Genomic DNA, 23,153 nt, shown 5'->3' with positions numbered 1-23,153 from the left:
CACGCACGTAACAATCGTCTCAGAAAGTGAAGTAACAGAAAGTGAAGTAACAAGTTCTTTCACAGTAGTTTAGAGAAACAAGACCAGGTTGTTGTTGTGTTTGTGCTAATCTTCTTCTCTCAGGAGTAAAATTGGGTACTGCCGCAATGTTATCGCATGCTAGTCTGCGATGGACTAGCTTCTCATCCCGGGGGGAGTAGCACTATAGTCTATAGCTATAGTCTTTTATGCTACGGAAACCGAAATAAGCTCCGGTACAGTGTACGCCTCTACCCAAGTTTGGTATTTAATTCAGGATTGGTTTTAGTCAAGCTTTGCTTAATACAGTCTTCATCCGTCAATCTTGACGAATTTTGACCATCCCTACGCCCCACCGATGACTGCTTAGCATTTGTTTTGTGTTTTTCTACGGTTTTAAACAATTACGTTTCAATTAATTAAATCCCATTTACTGTTGTCGCAAAAGGGCGCTAGAGGTCTTTTTATACCATACAGACGAAACACCGTCACGCACCCCTATCTCGAGTGTTATTACGTCTAAATTCATGTCTCCCTTTTAATTTGTTACTTAAAAATATCATCAGGTTTGTGCTGATTTTACATGTGGTACACTGACATTAAATCTTCAAATATTTTTTTCCCTGATTTTTCTCTAAGGGTAAAGAAGGGATAGACTGTAGAGACACCCTGCTTCATTGGATTTCTGGTCTGTTCGGCCATAATTATTTTTATTTCTTTTCACTGTAGATTAAGACCTTTCTGGTCCCCTTTCGACGTTTTTGGGAGAAAAGTAAAGTGGTCCCTGCAATGGCCGCCCAACATAAGGTAAGTTTCGCCTTTTGGCGCTTTTGTATAATCCTTTGATTTATAGTATCAATATTTAAGTCAAATATCAGGAGTTCAGAGGAAATGTCGCATTACATGCTTTTATTATTTGGTTACCTCCTTGATACCTCCTTGAGGAGGCAGGATGAACTAGATCCGACCCTTGGCATAAGGGGCCATCTTGCGCGCTGTGTCCCGCCAGAAAAATGGCGTTCTTTGTTTCATGTAATAAATCCTTTATTGACTAAGCTTGTTCAGTTAAGATGGCTAGACATTGGCTTCGTATTTTTTTCCCTAAAGACGTAAACAAGTACTTGGCCAATGTCCTTCTCATTACTTGACTTCGTCAATGACCCGTGTATATCTCCATTGTCAAGCAGTCAGCGAGCAACCAATAGCTAATATTACGATGTGTAGCTGCTGAGGCGGTACATTAGAATGCCCTTTGCGAAATGAAGCGAAATAGCACAACATCACGCCAATCATTTACAGTTAATACATCGAAAAAGAAACATCTTTATAAATGATTGGCTAGACGGATTAAGAGATGTTATAAGGCTGCTTGAGGGTGAAAATTGGACTATTTAGGACATTTAAAGTAATTTTATTTACTATTCGATATTCAATTCTATTAAAAATATGGCATGTGAGCCATTAATTTTGAATCTCGTCGTTATTATTATTATTATTATTATTATTATTATTAACTCGTTTGTAAAGACTGATCTCAGATTTAGTGTATAAGCGGTATATAGCAGACTTAACAGAAAAGTCTAAAAGTCTAACTGTAATGTAAGCATTGCAAAACGGTTTCACGTTTTCCCATTTAGCTGTTGTAATCTACTGGCCAATCTCATCGCGCTGCATTCTCTGGATGTTCGCATGCAGTTGATGGTCTCCGACACACGGTAAAGCAACGCCTTTCCTTCGAGACTAACGTGGACTGACCTCTTTGGTAACTAAGATCATCTAACACATACTAAATATCCTATCGAGGACATCCTTGTCTTATAAAAATTTCTGGCAGGTTTAATAAAGATTATATTTATCGAGAAAAACGTAATCCTCGTTGTAACATTTTGGCTAAAATCACAAAAGTTCCACACGTTACCTATCGATATAAAGTGGTTCAAACATGCAATAATTTGCATGCATATATTAGCTTTTTTCATTTTTTACCTTTAACCCACACATTGCATTTCTTTTGGTCTTAATTTTCCCATTTGGACTCCTGCCTTGATGCTGGCTACGATACTCCCGAAGGTTGAGTCACCGAGCCTTAAGAGGCTACTTATTATTACTCGCTCACTTTCTATTTCTTTTTCTGTGATAGGGTTGACGCCCTTCCACTTCGGAGACCAAACTGCCCTTATTCAGCGTCTAGAAGTTACGCTCTTTCTCTGTCGCCTTTCCTTAATAAATCTCATTACTTGATTTTCTTACTTATAAAATGGAAGCCGTGCGGTTCTAGCACTTTGTCTTGTTTGCCTAGCTGTAGCATGTCTCTGGCTTTAAGCGCTTGGATTATGGAATCGTGAAGTAAAATATTGTGGTTGATATGACAAATGCCAGGGCCAGGGCCCAAAAGAAAAACGTGTCGAGCACTCGCGCAGCGAAATGCCAGTCGTTCCTGTTGAATTCGTTTGCTTTGACGTCTGTCAAGTGGTCAATGATGGCCCGCAAATTAAATGATATGTCTTCTAGTTTGTCTAATGAAGGGCACTTTAAAGTGTCTGACTGCCTAGAAATTCCTGAACTTATGTCGGTGATTTCGTCCCCCTGCCTCTCCATTTCCATTTTACAGTTGTTCTCCTTGGGGTAGCTGCCGAACAGCTTGCTTACGTATTGGTAAGGTCTGCTACGTCGGAAATGGTTTTCCTTTGTTCGCTCGAGGTGCTGCTTACAAAGGTGCCGATCCCGTTTACCTGCCGGCACAGGTTGCATCATGAGGACTGGAGCGAGTATCCGGTATGTGACGTAACGATAGAACGCTGGCATGGGTCTGGCGGGATCTTTATGGTAAATCCTCACAACAAAACACGTGATCAACAGCGAAAACGAAACTTCGCACATAACTGTGAACGCGTACTTGACAATCAGCGGAATGACTTCCGAGGTACGAGGGACATTTTCAGTGAATACTAGCATGAACACCGTCAAACCCAAGAGAATTGTTATGACCAGGGAAATCCTCTCGCCTGACTCTGGTGGTAGGTTAAACGAGAAGACAGTTAGCACCGCTAGTACAACGCACGGCAAAATTAAATTAGTCAAGTAGAACAGGACTTTGCGACGAACATGAATGGTGTACGTGACGTCAATATAGGGGTCTGGGCAGCAGCTGTACTTAACGACATTCCGCGCGGAAGGTACAGCGATTAATTCCCATTCACCGCTAACCGTGTACTTGCTCAGATCCGCGGTCGGCGCTTTATTCGAGAGATTCAAATGAGTTCCGGTGTATGTCCAGGAACCAAAGATAAGCGGGCATTTTTGTTCATCAAATGGAAAGTGGGTGATGTCAATTTTGCAAATGCTTTTTATCTCAGTTGGCGCGTACCAGGAGTGTCTTCCGTTGGATTCTATGACAACCTTTGTGTCAAAGTTGTATATTGCTCCCGTTTGTCCAATGCCAATACTAAGGAAAGAAACAAGCAGATTATTTGAAATGGAAATATGTAAAGTTTTCGGATTCTGTCGCACACAAACAGGTTTAAAACTAGAACAGCTGGAATTGCATCTAAATACAGTCGAACTTGACAACGACACACTATGTCAAGCCAAGTCGTTTACAAGAAGTTTGACCAGTGGGAGTATTGCTAGAGAAAGTTGGGATCTTTCATATTTTTAAGAAGGCTTGACAAAACTGTTGCCCGAAGAGAGAAAAGAGAACCGATAGGGAAAGCGGAAGCAGAAGGATTGTGCATTGTAAAACTTCACAAGGGTGTCACATTGACCAAACTTTGACTTCTGTCTGGCCAAAAGGAATGTAAATGGCATGCAAATGGTTTCAGTAAGAATCTTATTGGCTGAAAGTGAAATAAGGTTATGAACTCACTTGTTGTACAAGACAAGATCTGGCTTCCAGACCGACTTGGGATCCACGTTGATGACCTTTATGCCGTTGTAATTTTCAGGTTTCCACGAAAGAAAAGGATTATCCCATTTCTGAAATATTAAGAAAACAAAAGGTTACCATTAGTTAGTGCGCTTTTATAAAGAATAGTGCGTAGTATGTACAAATTTCATCAAGATTTGTCTGTGAAATAACCATTTTTGGCAGCAATATGAGTGATAATTTGTTCAAAATGATATGAATGATGAATTGGTGTATTTTTACTGTGACGTCATTTGACTGCAACAACTGGAGTCGGAGCTCCTCCCCCTATATTCTCTGGGAGGAATGGAGACGACTGGACAGAGCGGCGGAAATGAGCCTTGCCAGGGTCTTCCGGTCTTCCCTTTTCACAAAGCAGAAAAGTACGACTTTCCTGTAGTATAGTCCTGGGACTTCCTGTGACGAACACCTCATCAGACTGGCAAAGGCAGTCTTCACTTAAAATAAGCTTTTTTCTTGATAACCTTTATATATTTTATTCAATTTATTGAAGGTGTCTTACCTGTCGAATCCATATCTTGCTTGACAAAATTTGATCCTTGCCATCCTGTGAATTATGCAATTTCATTTGTAACACATTCTCAAAATGTCCACTTTTCACTGCTTTTGTTTTACCAATGTAAATGTTAATTCTCCTAAGTGTTCTCCGGATAGTACTTATTCTTCTAGGTAGGAGAATTAATCGCTTATCGCGACAATGTTAGTGATCATTTTTCCATACTCTATGCAATAGTTCGTTACAGTTCCTTGCACAGGACATCTTTCCTTCAGAACATCTAGTGCTTTGTATGGTTCTGATCATAAATTCCGTCAGACGAGTATTACGTGGGCGTTGCGTTTTTTTGCTGCCGATATACTGATTTACAGCTATACTGTCCTGACAACACCTCTTAGTTTTATATACCCAACGCAATAAATCGTGTAATGCTATAGATATCCATGTTTGATATCGTGCAAGATGAGAAATAAGAAAGGAACCAATTTTACTTCCCTCATCACTGTATCCGTGTGATTTCCTATAGCTGTTGAATTTGATACATGCACAGTCAAGTCCTGTTTCAGCGCCATCTTATTATGTGATTTTGAGATAAGAGAGTCATTTATTGCCATTGCGGTGACCGCGTTAGTGGGATATTTTGGAAAAGCTCGGCCTGAGGTTCGAACGTTATCAATCATTTGTCAACTACAAAGCAAACTTTTAAATAATTACAAGAACAAAACGGTAGCAATGGGAACAAAACATGTTAAATTTGTAACTTTACATTAAAATTACATTGTGCCATGAGATGGCCAACCTTTCTCTTACTTCATCAACAGTGTACACTATCATTTGTGAAAAATGAAGGCAAATGGCGTACTCAGGTTTGCATTCAAGATTATGCCTATGTTTGTTCGACTATATGTGAAGTAGAATATGTTCCGTGTTCTTATTAATACACTTGCTGATAAATTAATCATCACGCTTCCATTATTCCTTCCTTTTTTTTACCTGTTCTATAGCTTTGTTTTAGCACATTATATGAATGCCATTATGATCATTGCATAAATATATATTGACAATCTCTTTTTCAAGCTTTTAAAACACCCAGTTGGGGGCAAAGTATTCGACAGTCACTGACTTCAGGGCCATTCTTTGATAACAATAACAAATTCCTGTTCATGTGCATGTATCAAAGAAAGCTTGTTCATTTGGTTAAAAGCCTACTTTGGTCGAGTGGTTACTTTTTAAAATAGCGCTGTAAAACCTAATGTACAAAGATTTTTGTTTAAAATCTCCTACCAATTCAACCAGCTGGCTAAAGGCTATGTCTAACTCAACATCCACTGCTTTGCTTTTGTTGAAAACTGGGCGGGAGTCCTTGTTGTAGTCTTTGAATAGGTCTCGCATCAGTCGGTGCTCAAAATCGTCGACATGGCTTCCTAGATATCAAATTTTATAATAAGTCAATATGAGGTTTGTACAATGCAGCTTGAGTCATTAATAAGCCGTAAGTTTTATGAAATCATAATCCCAGTTATAAAGAAGCGGCGTCTGTCCTGTTGTGCTTTTACGTAATCAAATGGGTGGGTGCACAATGATCTCACGAAATATGAATGCACAGTGTTGAGATCACGAAAGATTGATCCACTAAAAATTTCACGTGCTTACAAGAGTTAAAGTAAATCAAAGAAATACAATCTGAAGTAGACTGGCAGCTTTACAGACAAACGTTTATAGATGTATTATGAATGCCAATAATCAAGTCAATAGCTAATGTCAGTATTTTAAGACCTCGTGCTGTTTTGTTGCCTCGTTCTTCAAGATTTACGTAATTGTGAATGCGTTACTCAAGCAGCGATGATACACACAGACCACACTAGCAAGTGAGACAGGTGCACATAAACATGTCAACATTCATAACCTGCCACTGGATAACAACATATTTGATTGTATAATAGTCCAGTTACAATTACAAGGTTGATCGTTCCACCTGAAGCTAAGTGCTCATGAAATATATCCTACTATCGACTTTCGAATGCGTTCTTGCGAATCCCATGAAACAAGGAATCTGTCGTTTATTTAGCTCGATGGCTCTCTGCATACTCGTTAAATTTTAAGACGATAATGTATCGAGCTGATTATTTCTGACGAATGATGAGTGAATACTCGTGGAAATTAACTCGAGCGATGTTGACAAACGTTCGTAAACAAATGTTTCCTGATAGGAGCACACGTCTGGGAGGTAGCTTTAGGTACCCTTTGTTCTCAGGTTTAGAAAGTTTCAAGAGTAGAGCAACGTGACATTCAGCGCTGTTTTCAAAGGAGAGATAGCTTAAAGAGAACCTAACAAAAGCAAGTGTGTAATTAGACGTGAAATAACCCAGGGTCAAGAATTCAGAAAAAGGTAGCCATGAACTGACCACCATCATAACTTGGTTTTGTAAAGAACTTTCAAACCGCCACCTAAGAGGTGATAAAAATCTCGTGTTTGCTGCTATGTCCAGCTTCCCATTTAGAACAATTCCAAAAAGATGGAGGTTTTCTTAAAAAAAAGCAGACTGGATGCTTAACAAACCACCTGCACTAAAAGAAAATTAGTTTTAGATTATTCCTTGCGGTGAATAATCATGCGTGGTTGTTAATTTTAGGTGTAGCAAAAATAATGATAGTCTTGGAATGCTTCTGAAATTTCAAAGTGGGAGTCTCAATTTTCTGGAAATGTTCAAAACAATTTCTAGTTGGTTGGGGTCGCATTAATGCTAGAATGTGTGTTCGTAAAAGTCATATTTCGAACTTCGTCGTTGTACAGAATCTAAACAGTAGGTTTACGAAATAATAATTTCTCTAACTGACTACCTAAAAAATTGAATTCAAAAATTTCTAAACTCATCGTGACTTGGGCCGGCACATGATACAAGATAAAGTGTAAACACCACAAACCAGCATGAGTGTAAACAATCTCCAACGGGGACCTTTTAAGTCATAATGAACCGAAGTAGAAGTCAAGCTATTCAGGTTTTTAAGGAACAACTTTAAAGCTCTGCTGCTGTTCTTTCCCCTGGCCATGTGAATTGCTTGCATCAGAAGAAATTTCACAGATATAGCAGTTTCCTCGAGTCTTACCACACTGTTTGGTAGGCTTGGTAATTGCGATTGCTTAACTTTCGTCTTTCTTTAGAAGAAGTGATTGATATAACGAGATGAGCAGTCTTTCAATCAAAATCAAATACACTAATCTTGCCATGATACATTATTTGGCACTGTCTTCGTCTGCATCAGGGTTCGTTTCAGGCGTTGAGATGTTGAACGTTTATAACGGATTAAATTGAAAATAAACGTAAACATCCGTAGTGCATAAACAGAGGGACAATACCGAGCTGCCTATTCTCTGTAGTGTAGAAAACGAAGTGGCATAACAAAAAGAGTTTGTTTACCTTGAGCGAAGCCACTGTCAAAGACCTGCACGATGATAAGAACTCCAAGATAAAGTCTTCTGAAGTTGAGTTCCATTCCTCAGCCACTGTCAAATTCTTTTCAGAGCCAGCTGCAAATAAGCGAACGCGTTAAAGTTTAATTACAAGGGCACGTTAGAAACTGTCATGCGTGGTTGGCCAAGCGCTTTAGGCAACGAGATAATTAGTTGAATCAATGTCACAAGAATTTCTCGGTAAAGAATTTGCTCACAAACCATATCATATCATGCCATGAAGATACCTTGCCTTCAGTTACTTATTTTTTTCCAAACGTTTTTTTTATTTGGTAACTTGCAATCTCCTCCCAGTGTAGATTGCGTTAAAAAGCGTGTGGTAATTGACAAGGAGGGAACTGAATTTTCGACGGTTCGCTTTATGCTAATAAAGGGAGGCGTGAAAATGAGTTACAACCACCGTTATTAACGTTGCTAGATGATGGGTTACCGAAAGATGTGATCTTCGGCTGAAGAAGTCAAAACATTGAAGCGAACTTATCGAGAATTCCGCTTAATTTTAGAGATTAAAATCTGCAAATTTTATCACAGCTAGCGCTGCGCAGGTTTGTATTTGCCCATGAATGTAAAGTGTTGCTCTAAATTGTCCTTTGAAGTGGTGACTATACAAGACTAATCTTTTCACATATACTAGTTAATTCCACGGCGTTGAAAATAGCACGGACCATTCGGTGAGGTGGAATACAGTTTACTCTGTGCTGCAGCCTGATTCGCTGAATTAATTGTAAATAACAAAGATTTCATGAGTTAAGCCTGGTTAAAGCGAGAATGCATATTGGTCTCGGAGGTAGTATTGGTCGAGAAGCTAGCAAGAGCACAATTAAACAGTGCGTTTGTCAATTATAAAGCCGCCGAAAATAGTCTTTGTTCGCGAAAGTTGTTCTCAACGGCGTTCCCGGCTTTTATTTCTTGGCTGTTTACATGGATTGCGGAACTTTGGCGAACATTCACGAAAATAGTAGCATAAATCATGCAAAGGTTCAGCTTACCAGAATCACTCTGAGCAACTTTTGCGGCAAGATTTGATAGTGTTATCAGTTTCAGCCTTTTTTTAAACGAACCCTGAAAGCTTTCAGCATGTTAAAAGTGAAACGCCCTTAAACTTTCCCTTTTGTTTATAGCAATTGTTGCTATTGTTGTTAATGGAATTATAAAGTTCTTGTTCAGACAATAAATCCTGCATTTTTGGAGGATTACATTGTGACATCTTTTAAATTGCGGTGAAGCAATTCATGACTAAATTAATTTGATCTCGTTTGATCTCGTTTGGTGACGCAGCTTAGACGTACACAAGAAGGAACATTATTCATGGTACTATTGTACAAAGTAGAGATCTTATAAAACTCATTAAGGCCCGCTTAGACCGACAATTTTTCCTTAATATGATCTGAAAATCGCCCATAAAACTGCCGACGATTTAGTGACAAATGAGATGCTGGTGGTTTACAGTGTTTCGAACAAGTGATTCGAATAGCCTTTATGCGTAATGGCATCAGACTAGCTAAAATCACCACCAAGCCTCGGTTTGAGCGTGCAAATTTTAGATTTTATCGTGAACTAATTCTCAAAGCAGCAATGATGAAAAGAATACCCACGTGAAAACAACACGAAGAAAACGAAGGTTTGAGAAAATGTCGAGCAAACGAGGCTTGGGGGTGAATTTTGAGCATGTTACGTAATCGCACAAAAAACCTATTTTTTTAAATCGCGTTCCTGTAAACTAGCCTGCAAAGAGACAATTAGATTTGTTACATGAAAAAAATGAAAAGTCCAAGGTGTGAAAAGGTGACTGAAGTTACCGCTAGTTGAAAGCTCAATCAGTATTTCAAACAATTTTGCGCTGTTAACATTTTGCTCCACTAAAAATTCGTTTTGAATATATATCCTTAGAAATTTCGACGAGTGAAAAAATCTAGTCTGAACACAATTCATGACTATTTTGCCGGCAACCACACAACCCACCTGACGTGCAGCAACGTAAACTCTTGGAACTAAATGATAGCTGTTAATCTATAAGCCTTTGTGATAGGCCGCTCAGTGCATATTTGAGGATTTTTACATTGTGTTTCATATTTTTCGTTTGACGCTCTTCGTTTTCGTCATACAGTAGAGCAGGAAGGACTTGCGACGCCATTTGTGTTTGATATGATCTAGTGCATATTTTATCTATGAAAGTTTCAGGAATGGGGTAGAAATTTCGGGTTAATAAAAGAACAGAACCTACCTGTTTTGAATTTTATCTGAGCAATACAACGAGGAAAGAACAAAATAACAAAAACACACACTAAAAGGAATTAAATCTCGTCACGAAATATCTTCTGAGTTAAGTTGTGCTAAAGAGAATCAAAAGTCGTCTGGACTGTTTTTACTCCGCAATTGAAAAAATACACCCTAAGCAATAATCACGTTTGCAACATCCTTTGTTTGCCTTCAGTTAGCCAACAAAGCTAAGTCGTAGGAAAGTTTGTAATAAAACCGACAAAGAAATGTCAAAATCCTTATTTTGCTCACTATCTACTTGGCAAACAAACAACATGAGCTAAAAGAAAAGTAATTAATAGTCAATTTTGTGTTGTGTCTGAGGCCTTCCTGTACTGACATAGCTGAAAATGATCTTGCCTAGCTTAACACGTCTTACACCGTTTACCTTTGTAAATACTTCGCAGAAATGACTGTTCAAAGCACCTTCCTCAACCGTCTTACTGGGCAAATATCTCTTCTTTAGATTAAGTGTCGTCTTTCTTTTCGCGCCTCGAAGGCACATCTTATTTTAAAGCCCGAGCAGCAATTTGCACCTGGATGTATTGCTGCTCGGATATTCATCCCACACATTAGCAAATACTTTAACACTCGACTTGCCGAAAAAGATCTACAGCTACCTCTTTTACTCAAAGACAAGTTTGGTTTAGTGGCATTGAACGAGCTGAAAACGAAAAATAAAGATACCTGTCCATGGATGGTAGCATTTCATGAAATAATTTCAGAAATTTGGAATTTTTCAAAGATGTATTTGTTACTATTGAAATTGTCCGACGAATTCAGATTATACGAAATTAACACAAATACTCTGACTTTTCCATATTGTGCTAATCTAATTGCGCCAAATTTTGGCGACAACATTTCGGTGAAAACGGGCATTCAAGTCTTCTTTCGTTTGGTGGGACCTAGAAATACTACTAAAGAATAAAACTGAGAGTCAACAAGCTGATTTGTATCACGTATTTCTAATATGTTGGTTGTTCCGCTGGCACTGATAAAATTGTAGCTTCAACATTGGTTTAGTTTATCGAATGTTCCCCGCCTTTGTTACCGCACGCTGTTCATTCGCATCTCTTTGTACTAACTGAACTTGAACACCACGGCAATTTCAGCGCGAGCATTGTAAATTATTGTTTTCATCCGAAGGGCTGAAAAGCGTTTATTTTGACTGAAGTTTTTCTTAAATTTTAGTTTTTTAGGTAATGTGGAGTCGGTCGAATTTTGTTATTGTTCCCTTCCAAAGTGATGCGATGGGGAAAGCTACTGAAAAAAAGTTGAAGCGCATTCCTGTTGGGAAATTGTAAAAATCACTTTAAACAACAAACCAAATTGCCGATATACTAACCTTCTGGCTGGGATTATTCTGATCTGGTATAAACACTCAGTATTCAGCTTTCCGCTCTCCAGCTTATTCAAGTGCCTTAATTAATTATACGAGGAAAACCAGAAGTGAACTGCAGGATTTCAATCCGTCAGGTTGAAGTATCATTGAGCAAAGAGTACAATCCTGACTAAAGAGGAATCATCTTTACAACGAATCGTGATTCTCCATTCGACAGTTACGAATGTGCAAATGCCTGTATGTGTGCCAGGGGACTTAACATTAAGTGGAACATGTGAAAATGCTAATAATCGGTTACTAGGGCTATTTTGCACATTTGGTGAAAACCACCCGTGTAATAAATAAAAACTGTCAGTTGAACTTTGAATTAATCGATCTAACATCTATCTTGTCAAAATACTGTTGGCCGGAATCACGTATCTTGCAGTAGAAAGGTCTCGAAAGTTTGCTCTAATATGGCTACTACTATATCAATGATCCTGATACAATTTTTGCAACCTAATTGCAAAAATATCAAAAATGAAAAAAGATACCCGATAAGCTATAGGGTATTGTACGTGTTGGACGTAAACATCGTTAAGATAAGGGAGAATATTGGAAATCAGTTTTCGAAAAGTCACTTGAGCACTGAATTGGGAATTTGCAATGCTGGTATAGGTTTGCTTTTGGCAAATCAAAATTCGAAAGGAAATTCTTATGCATTATGAAACTTGTTTGTTATTTCTTTTCATATCCCGGCAGTGGTATTGTACGGATATTGTATAATGTTTGGTAGATTGAATTTATGGCAATTATTCCTTGAAATAACTTAATATTTTGTTTACACTGATTATTCATTAAAACACGCAATAGATAAACAACATGCAAATATCGGTGGTTTTGAAATCGAAACTGGGTTATTACACTCTCAAAACATCCAAAAAGCTTCGTTTGGCGCTAAACGAAACTACAAAAGACATCACTCTGTCACGAGAAATTACAGATGAATAGTATGCCAAACTGAAATTGAACTTACAATAGCATCATTCCAGTTCAATATTTTTCCTAGAATTACTGTGAATATGGAAATTGCAAAATGAAACGTCTAATCATTCAATAATTGTTATATCCCGGGAGTTCTCATTTTCTGTGGCAATTGTGTTTAAAACATACATAAAGCTGTTTCGTTAATATAGAATTCGTAATAATTCTGACGAGGACTTTTCTCAAGAAATGCGTGTTTCCAAGCAAATGGCATACGATGCACTATACGCACGAAATAATACATGTTGAAATATTTTACCATTGAAAAAATAAAATATTTACTCAAGTTTGAATCATGATGCTGTGGATTACGAAGTCACATGTGAATAGTAAAATCTTGGAACAACTTTAGTGAAGGTAAATGTTTGTCGATGAAAACACAAATCCAATTAACGCCGTTTCAGTATCAGCCGAAAGTACATCTTAAGAGGAATATACATGACAAAATTGCAGGTTATATGTTTTCTTCCTTTTCCCCTGTTTAGTCTTCGTTGGTATTTCTGGTTACGGAAGTTGTACGTACTTTTTAATGGATTTTGGTACAAGCAGAGAGACCACGGATAGTATAATTGATATCTATGACAGTACTTCAGAAATAACTTTAATTCACCAATTATTAATAATTATATGTAATATATCGCTTTTGCAACTGTTCTTGTTAGAAGAGTTCACCTTACTGTGAACAACAAAAAAAAGAAAACACAAAACAGATTTTGAAAAGCGAGAGGTACTAGCACATTCTTTAGATTTAAAGTCCTGGGGCTGAATTTACGAAGCTCTCCTAGATTAAGGTGCATCCTAAACATTCTTTTTTAACAAAAGTATCTTCATTCGAACAATACTTACGAGACATCTTAATCTAAAAGGCCCTCGTGAGTCTGGACTCTGATGTCAAAATATTAATTATCATAAAAGGTTTTCTTGCATTTCGTATGATAATATTTACACAAAGTTGACTTAGTGCTGTCATTATTTCCACTTCTGTTTCTCTAAAGTAGCTTAGTTGCCTTGGAAACAGACACATTACTGCCACTGACTGACACTAGCTCCTACAGGATGAAGTTCATTCGTTGTTTTTAAAAGAACACTGCAAGGCAAGCGAACGCTCCTCGGTCACTATGAGCGCGATTGAATTAACCCCTATGTGGAGGTTATATCGAAAGTATTCTGAGTTGGCGTGGACTTTGAAAAAAAGAAGTGAATTTAGACTACGATAGATGAAAGCCTCTGATTATTCAACTCTACATTTTTGCCGTGATGTTGAGGACACGAATTGTTTTTAACTTATTCCTTGCATTACTTTCGGTACTAGTTGGACGAATTCGCCTGTAGATGTTTTAATATGTTCACGTTATTTCCCCTTGTCGTCCGGCCCTGTCGGCTGGTTGGCTTAGAAGCAGAGACCAGTATCATATCCTGCAAGGTGAAGCTCATTTTTTGATAAAAGAACATTGGGGGTTGTGCGATGAACGTAGCAATTATGTATTCGTACGCATTGGCACCAGCTTGGGTGGCGGATCTTTGGCCAGATAAAATAGAATTTAGTTAGAAACTAAATACAGTATCTCTATATAGGTCATTTGTCTCTGTAAAATAACGTTTGAAAAACAGTCAGCTATCTGTTACTACATCCCTGTCATTTCTACAGGTGCAGTCGGTACACCATCTTTGCTTTCAGAGCGATATAACAATATGATCCACCCTCAATATTGCATAACTTTATGTTCGCAAACCCGCTGTTGTCAGTAATTCTCAGTGTGCGTGATTGTTAACTAGTGTTCACGAGAAATCAGTTACTGATTCATCTATGTACTGAGGAGATAAGGAAATTGAGTGAATTTTCCATGTTTCTGTTAAACGTTCTAGAGTTTTCCGCTTTCATCGAGGAGAAATGGATGATTGAGAGGTCAAAACCTGAAATATCGGATTCATAAAACCTAAATAGTCTGTCAATCTGTAGTCTTCCTTAGTGAGATGCCATGTAGGGCGCCTGCACAAATGACACCAACATTGCAAGCACGGGCTTCTTGTGCACGCGGCGTGTGTTGCTGATGTATGTCGTGTTTTCAAGTGTGGTAGCTACATTTGAGCTTCATTTCACATTTTGAAACGGTTAAACTCAGACATAGGGGTCACATTTTTATCGACTTATAGTTGGCTATCGCGATTCATTAAGACGGAAAAAATTATACCACTGAAAGAATCCGACTGATAAGTAATGTTCTTTGAAAACTTTGCTTTGCGTGCTAACACATTCTTTACGATTATTGTCTACGAAGCTAATCGGATTGCGAGTTTGCCGACACTCGTAGCTTTGGGTGATGCAAATAATTACAATATAATGGACAACCTGCTATTAACGTGCGGCAATTTAGCTCGAAAATCTATTGGCGTGATTCATCAAACACCATAAAACTTCGATCATACCATACAATTTACCTTTGTTCATGTCGTCCGCTGTAGACACAAACAGGTGTGTCTGGCAACTTTCTAACATTGTAAACGAGAAACTGTCTGAAAACGTTTAAAATATCGCTTCATTTCCGAAAACACTTTATATTACAATTATGTCAGGTTTATCTTATCTGTCAGCTGGACACAACAAAAAGATTATTGGTCGTCGCAGTAATGTTTCACAAACAGGTCCTCTGCGTTGGTTATTATGAATTTATATTTTATAGCTATTTTGTCCTTGTATTGCCTTATTGTGAAGATATTTGATCAACAAATGTCCAAAACACCAGATTTGATCAACATGATCCGTGCTTGTGGCTTCTCGTTTAAAATTTCATCAGGAATGATTCCTGAATTTTGTGCTGAGTCTGGTTTTGAAGTCAATTTGATCATGTACGGCGGAATATTTTACCACAGCGCTAAACGAGGACTTAAAATACAGCTGCATGACAAGAAAACAAAATGGTGGTAAACCGTGTGCTAAACAGGAGTAATATTAGCAAGTTGTTTCTAAAACAAAGCTATACGAGAAATTTTCGTCACCCAAAAGAGAAAGTCCATTATGGAAATACTTACATTGTAACAGTGAAAAATGACCGACATCGAGCTAGCCGGGGGAAACCAATAACAAGCAATCAAGTGAATTTAGAACTTCGCCATTTGTATATGAACATACCAACTGGGGTGAAAAAATAGCGCAAGGCAAACTTAGACTGATTGTTTTTACCTGATTGGTCGAGAACAAAACATCTTAGCTCTGATTCGTTGTAGAAGCTTACTTTTAACCACTGTAAAAGCTCGAAGGATTAAAATCCGTACTTTGCGACGGTCACATTTCGAAGTATACCACTATGAAGGAACAGCAACAGAACTCGTTTACATCTACAGTTGTTATCATTGAAATAAATTATACAATCGAGATTTTTTCATATCTCGTCTTTGTAGAAACTGAAACAACTACATAGAAAAACGCCTACCAGATGTGCGCCTCAGCAAGCCATCTGGTTTATAGCCCCCTGTGATTTATACGGCTTTCTGATATTTTATTCGCAAGCAAACATCTGGAGATGAAGAAATGATGGCAGTTTCGCTGAGGCTAATGGCAGATTCCGTAGTCTCGTTTTGTTTGTATCGACTTGTACGAGGTATTCAAAGGAAAGCTTATTACAGTTGAAATTTGATGCCTTACTTTTAATTTCGGTAATAAATATTATACTTGATGGACAGCAACAGGTAAAAGGTTTTCGTAATGGGCGTTGTGGCAAATGTTTATTTGGTGAAATGCCCACAAAGGGATCGTTGAGGTCAAAATTGAATTTATGGTGGCATCTGGAGAGCCCTTGATATATATATATCGCGCTACTATGTTTTAACTGCTATGTTCTATTTTACTTATAAAATAGCTAGCAATGACGTGCTATCATAATCAGTATAGGTAAGCGTACATCATAATCGAATTATGCACATTCGTGGCGAGCGCAATTAACTTCAGCAGTTCGCTGCTTCTACTGGCAATGATTTAACAATTGATTCATGCTTTTAGCTGTGCATCATCTAGTTCGCTGAAGTCGCTCTTGGCATCCCCTCGAGCAACTCTTTTCCTTCTTATGTGTTCTCCAAACTTCCTTCGTGCATCGTAACTAGATGATGCACGCAAGAACATCAATCGTTAATCAGATCAGGTATTTTTGCCGACTGATTTGCAATATTAATTGTCATGAAGGCAAAAAGCTTGCCTTAGGGCAAATCATCTAAGTGCAGCTACGACGATGATGATGAATAAATACAAATAGTTTTGTGCTTTACATTTTCAGCCAGGCCCTTTACTAGAAGCCTCTATGACTGATTTGCAGCAATAGTCAATAAAAGACTCTGTGAATCCACAGCTTCCTTTCCTTTACCAGCTAAGTGTGCAGTTAGGGATTATGGAGATAAATGGTTCATCTGGCTGTAAAGTTGTAAGTGACCCTTTAGTTATTTGAAACATCTGAAAGGTGGAAATTTCTTTATATTTTGAAGCGTATACCGCTCATTGCAAAATATTTTTCACGAAGTCGATGCTGATATTCCTTTCATCCTGTCCGCTGTCATATCTCGTCAAGCGTTTGTTATTTATAAATATAAAGTCGCAATTACCATTATTTATAACCACAAAGAATGTTTTTGTGTGGTTCCAGAATGTATTATATATAGAATGTGCATGTCTTTATAGTTACCCTTAAAGAGAAAATTTGGGATTTCTAAACAGGAAGTTCAGGTTTACGCGTTTTCAGCTGACGAAATCACTTGGAATGATCTTTAAGTTTCAACTTCTCTGTAGAGTTTCTTTACTATGAGACCCTGAATCCACGCTAAGCATTGACATTTTAAAGTCGCATCGATCTGGCCAATTTTTTGTTGGCAATTTTAAAATCGTAGCCGTGCATTCGAAGAGCGAACTTAACACTCTTTTATGTATTGCAAGATAGCACGAAAGAGACAAAACCTGTAAACTTGACAAGCTTTAAAAATGTCGTTGAGATACCCTGATGTTAATGTCTGACTCTACACCAGATTCAGTTCACTGAGTTTTGTCAGTTATTTTGTGCCCATTCGATATGAGATATTGAACATTGTGCTGCATTATTTCGCAAATTCTATCGGCGTAAAGGTCGTACCTTTGAGAGAAATGCTCTTAACTAATTGAATATCATTGATAATACCCCGTTCAAAGCTTATTAAGACATGTTAAAGACAGTTTATTGAAGCGTGGTTAAAATTGGTTTGTGTATATTATAAAGTTCCATAAACCATTAACATCAATGTTGAAAAATAAGTGTAAGCTTATTATAGCCTGAGAATAATTAAGATGATTACCGCAGAACATTCGAGCAATAATGGCAAAAATGAATTTACCAAAAAAATCTCATAGCGTGGTAATATTTTGAATAAGGGTAAGAAGAACTTGTCGAGAGTTAAGCTCTCAAACTGACCCCGCAAAAGAAAATTGAACTAGAAGTTATCCATATTTCAATTAAAACGGACGTTTTGCGTTAGTGGAAAACACAATAACACAGGCATTAAGCATTCTCACCAGATTTAACATTAACTTTCTCGAGAATGCTTGAGAATTTAATCGCGGGGCCACCTAAATGAATGAATTACTGTGAGTCTGAGATGTTTTAAATAGTATTCAAAAAGTTACCGAGCTACGAGTAGATTTTTAGTAAATAATTTTTGCATTTATTGCTCGCACTTTGAACTGACGGAATCCGTGTTAATGTGTCCGTGATTTTCAATTTTGCAAACTTAATACACATGGCTTAAAATTGGAAAAATGTCACTAATCGGTGTGATATAAATTCAACGAATCTAGAATATTAATTAGTAAATTACAACAGCAAAACGAATGAGTAAAATTTTGGTCTTACTCTTCTTCAGCGCCGTTTTGATGTTGTAATTCAGTTATTAACATGCTAGCTTCGTTGTATTTTTATCACCGATTAGCGGTTTTACAACAAGTCGAGACATGTTGCAAGTGATTTCATAGCTCGGTATGTATAGAGTTATAACATCAGAATCATTATAGGCTAATTTAAGGGCTCAAATAGTTCTTCAGACTTTTTCTGCAATTGTTCAGGCTGCGGCTCTCTGTTCATTTTCAGCTCACAAATAGGATTTCATAGGCATTTTAGACAAACAAGTTCAGATGTGCAATGGGGTGGTTTCAGCATGTGCATGAGGGGTTATAAGGTTAAAGCAAATGAAAGAAGACTTAAGGAATTAAAACAATGCCTTGTAGAACAATCCAATAAAAACAACGGATGTGTCACTTACCTATCTGTCATTTGCGTAAACGGAATTGGTCGATTAAAGTCGGAATTGCGTAATCGGAATTGGTCAATTAAACTAAAAGCTGTTGAATGGAGAGACTTTTGATAATTTTGTACCAACATTCCTCTCGGCCCACGAAGTGACGTGCGCCTCGCCGCTGCATTATTGGAAAAGCAGATATTCCCTCTTCATAACAAATGAAAGGTCTTTTGTTAGCAAAACAGCACGGCAGGAAACCGTTAGTAAATGTTTACTTAACCCTTAAATATCGATCGGTAACTCAAGACGAGTAGCGATGTCTGGATCCTTTCATTGTGTCTACAGTAAACTCCGATAACGCGAGAATTTGTTGCGCTTCAATTACTCTGTTATACGTTGGTCGGTTTATGTTACGTTTCCATCGGTGAAGCAAGCGTAAGATATACAAATTGCAAGAATTTGAGCGTTTTTATTGTTGTGAACTTTCTTAAACCACTCTTGTTGGACCACCTGTGTTTGTTGAAAAGTAGATTTCTCATTACCTAGTACGTTTGCGTATCATTCAAAAGCAGACGTTTAATCAACAACAAATTAAAACGTGACCTGAAACCTACAATGATTAATTCAGTAAAACGAAGAGCACTAAATGAAGCGCTAGCGAACCTGGTGTTAATCATGCCTATTTTTCAGTTCTACGTAAATACCGGTCTCTAACCTTTTATCTCTGCGTCGGAGGGAATCGCTTGTTCATGCTACCTGACGTAAAACAACTCAAGTTTTCAACGTTAACCTTACAGCAAACCTAAAAACAAAAAGTTTAATCACCCAGAAAAAGAGACTAGTTTATAAAATAGACAAAGGTGTTATGTATTTAAACCAGACTCCATTTTGGCGAATGGTCAAGCAATTATCCGATCAACATGGTAGAGGCTTATGGTGAGTGTGATAAAGGTTCCGTTTCTTATGGTCTCCGAATGTATCCTTGTGAAGTTATTCTGTTAGAATTAAAAAAAAAACGGCGTCAATGTAGTATTTCTAAGCGAGAGAATGTCTGGGAATCATGGGCTAGATCGCGTGGGCAATATAATGACTTGGCTCAATTATCCGAGTGAGTATACATGATGTTGAGTTTCGTCAAACCCTCTCGTGATGTAAAAAAATGCAGGTCAACAGAGCATCCCGGAATGAAAGATGTCTGATTGTAATCGAATGTTCTCTGATGATCTCAGTGAGTCACACATCCCTAAGAAAGCCCAGCGTTAAAAAGGAACGACCTAGACGATAGTTTATCAAGGCTTTCTCGCGCTAAACGCCCCGTCTGCCAAGCAGAACGGGAAGTTGAATCAAGCTATTCTGAGAGAAGCGTTTTCGAGATTGTTGTTTAAGCTGTGGTTTTTCATGTAATAATGTTCTAAAGAGCATTGTAATAATTCTCAGCTGACTTACCGTGCTGGTTATTGGTCCGATAACACTACTGCACGGTCCTTGCTCTCTTTTAATTGTCTGCTGGCTTTTTAGTATCTGTCGCTCTGTAGCTTTTTTCGCCGTCGGCGTGAATTATATACTGTGCCAAATATGGGAGTAGCTATCGGATGATGTCATCACATCTCCCAAAATGCGATTCAATCAGAAAAACCAGAGACGGTATGAATGGACGCGATGAATCGTAAACTTATTACCTACGTAGACCCGTTTTATCGTTTTGTTTGTCATTTTCGCCACTACTAAATATGTATTACGACATCCACCATTATATAATATTGTAGTTTCACTTTTATAATTTAGTAACATCTAAACATGAAGAAGGCTGGTCTGGCCAGCCGAAATATTGTTTTAAATATACGACGTGTCAGCCTTGCGGTAGTCTTTGATTTCTCATCGTTTTACTTTTCAAGTTTGACCGATTAGATCTTCTGTGAGATCCAACGTTCAATCAAGCAGGATCTTCGTTCACGGCTTTGCAGCTTATTTAGTTCAAAATGTTGTCACCGCTTGCGTTTCTTGGCAACCACTCCAAGTGCGTAATTAGCTCATGTTAAGCGGATTTTTAAGATACTTACGCAAAAATCCTTACGATTTCCGTAGCTTGAAGTGACTAGGAGTTTTGTTTCCCTCTTACCCCCCCCCCCCTCCCGCAGAAGGCTGCAAGTCCATCGAAGAGACCTCCCCCCACCCCAGCTCTTTTTTCACATTTCTCTAACAGTTCACCCGTAGCCATCTTTACTCCTTTGTGAAGAGTGGCAGAGTGAGAGAACATAACACAAAGATCCCGGCCAGGGTTGTAGCGAAGATCGCTTGTTCAAGTGTTCAGCTCACTTAACATTGAGCTACCACATAAAGTTTTTGCCAATATAATGAAAGAAGGCGACATCATCATTGTATTTGAGGTCAGTCGGTACCCTATTTTGCAAATTTGAAAGGCATGCAATTTAGTCGTGTTTGTGCGAGGTTGGAGACAAATAATTGTGTAATTTATCAGCACGATGTTGGAAGCTGAATGTCCATTTACTGTAAGCTTGCCTTAAAAATTAGCGTTCGTTACCACCCAGTAACGTGGGCACTCGTATTTTTGGCAAGTTAAAATACGTTGTTGGAATTGCACCATCCGTGTTACACTAGTGAGTCGTAGTGATTTACGAGCAGAAGTATTAAAAAGGGTTGCCAGGCTGCTTAATAATGTTTATCTTGCTTGTTTAAAAAAGGAAAAACGCAAAAATAATGCGTGGGATGGATTGCTCTTAAAATAAAAACATATCAATTTTGTTTTGCAAAGATCTTGCTTATTTGGTGTGGTTGATAACACTAGAAACGTTCAGGGCTTTAACCGACAAATTTGAACTTACACCTAAAGATTCCGGTATACCTACCCCACACGCTGACCACTGTTGAACTCCATTTACAATACAAAGTTGAAACTCGACAACGTCTGAAAGACAGATTTACATCAAACTGACATTCGCTTGACAAATCTCTAAAACCCAGTTACGGTATTCGAACCGGGTGACATTTTCTTTCTTATCGTAACCATTCCAGCACTGATAACTAGCTAAGTCCACTCGTGTGCCTCAATACGTGACTCACCTCATGGCCACAAAGCAAGGGAATTTAGATAAAACACGAACTCTTGAACCTTATGGCATGAACAAACGTGATGAAATTTAATCTATATGTACCTAGCTCTTACCTTGTACGACATTTCCTTCGTATTTTGCATTGCGAGATTCTTCGTTCACATGTATGTTTGAAGTTTTACTCTGGTCTTTCCACTCGAAGTATTATGAAGAAATACAGTATCCGTCCTATGAGCCTTGGCTTTTCTTAATTTCAGCTTCCCTTAACCATCCCACTTCCTTGGCAGATCCTGGCACTTCCTCACTTCAGATTGCTATTGCGCAATCTTGCCTAATATTACAGATTTCCTCTACTTTCTTCCATCTTATAGTTGTTGTTTTTCTCCCCGTTCCTGTTCCCTTCTCTCCCAGTTCCCTCCCCTTTCCCCTTCGGTTCCCTTCCTTCGCCCTCCTCCCCTTCGTAACTGTAAACTTTTTAAACCAGGCGAGCGAATTCCCGCCGATCAGTGCGAACTCGAAAGAGTAGATTAGAACAATTCCAGCTTTAATTTCTGTATTCTATTTCATGGCCTTGGAGTGCCGTACTATAAACAATGAAAAGAATTCAGACAACAGCCGTTATATTGAGGATCTCCTTGACAGCTACCTTCCGGGACGTTATCTAAGATCTGCAGAAAAAAATTTACTCGCCGTGCCTGGTTTCAAACTAAATAGTTATGGCCGCCGTGCTTTCTCTGTTGCTGCGCCGTTGCTTTGGAACAGTCTTCCACAACATGTTAGGGATGCAGAATCGCTAGACATTTAAAAGAGGGCTGAAAACAGTTTTTTTCAAGCGTGCCTTTTTAAATTGAAAATTTTATTGTAGTTATTTATTTTAATCAATCTTCTAGCTTTTTACTTCTTTTCGTAATATGAATTTTTAACCTTGTAAATAGCGCCTTTGGACCCTTGGAAAAGGGCGCTTTAGAAATGTCATCATCATCATCATCATCATCATGATTATTATTATTATTATTATTGTAAAGCTTAGCTCTAGTTTTTGTCACAATAAACACATTTCTATTATTTTTTAATATTATTATTATTATTATTATTATTATTATTATAAAAACATGCCTGAGCTCATCCCGCCTTGTCGAGAGGAAGAACAAGCAAATCTGAATTTTACAATAAACTTACCTACAACCTTGGCTGACAAACAAAAGAATTTCCTTTTAAAATGTTACATAAACAAACATTTAGTGATTAACGTCTTGTCGGGAAAGTAACTCCAAAAAAATCATTTCTTAATGACCCGCATG

At 38.0% G+C, this 23,153-nt stretch overlaps 1 protein-coding gene across 6 annotated transcripts in view; it reads right to left on the bottom strand.

The window, feature by feature from the left end:
• Positions 1 to 15: 15 nt before the first annotated feature.
• Positions 16 to 23,153, bottom strand: part of LOC145497997 (neuronal acetylcholine receptor subunit alpha-10-like) — a 29,363-nt gene continuing 6,225 nt past the window's right edge. The window contains exons 1-7 of one of the 6 annotated variants that reach the window (XM_081477879.1): positions 20,228 to 21,955; positions 19,497 to 19,583; positions 7,859 to 7,968; positions 5,724 to 5,863; positions 4,446 to 4,490; positions 3,884 to 3,993; positions 16 to 3,463 (exon numbers count right to left, since the gene is read on the bottom strand). In XM_081477879.1, coding sequence (XP_081334005.1) covers positions 2,350 to 3,463; positions 3,884 to 3,993; positions 4,446 to 4,490; positions 5,724 to 5,863; positions 7,859 to 7,934 — 1,485 coding nt within the window. In that variant the 5' untranslated portion in view covers positions 7,935 to 7,968; positions 19,497 to 19,583; positions 20,228 to 21,955 and the 3' untranslated portion in view covers positions 16 to 2,349. The other 5 variants (XM_081477895.1, XM_081477888.1, XM_081477873.1 and 2 more) reach the window with 5 other exon arrangements.

Source organism: Orbicella franksi, chromosome 1 (assembly GCF_964199315.1).
Source record: "Orbicella franksi chromosome 1, jaOrbFran1.1, whole genome shotgun sequence".
Taxonomy (NCBI): domain Eukaryota; kingdom Metazoa; phylum Cnidaria; class Anthozoa; order Scleractinia; family Merulinidae; genus Orbicella; species Orbicella franksi.
This window is presented reverse-complemented; position numbering and strand designations above follow the sequence as displayed.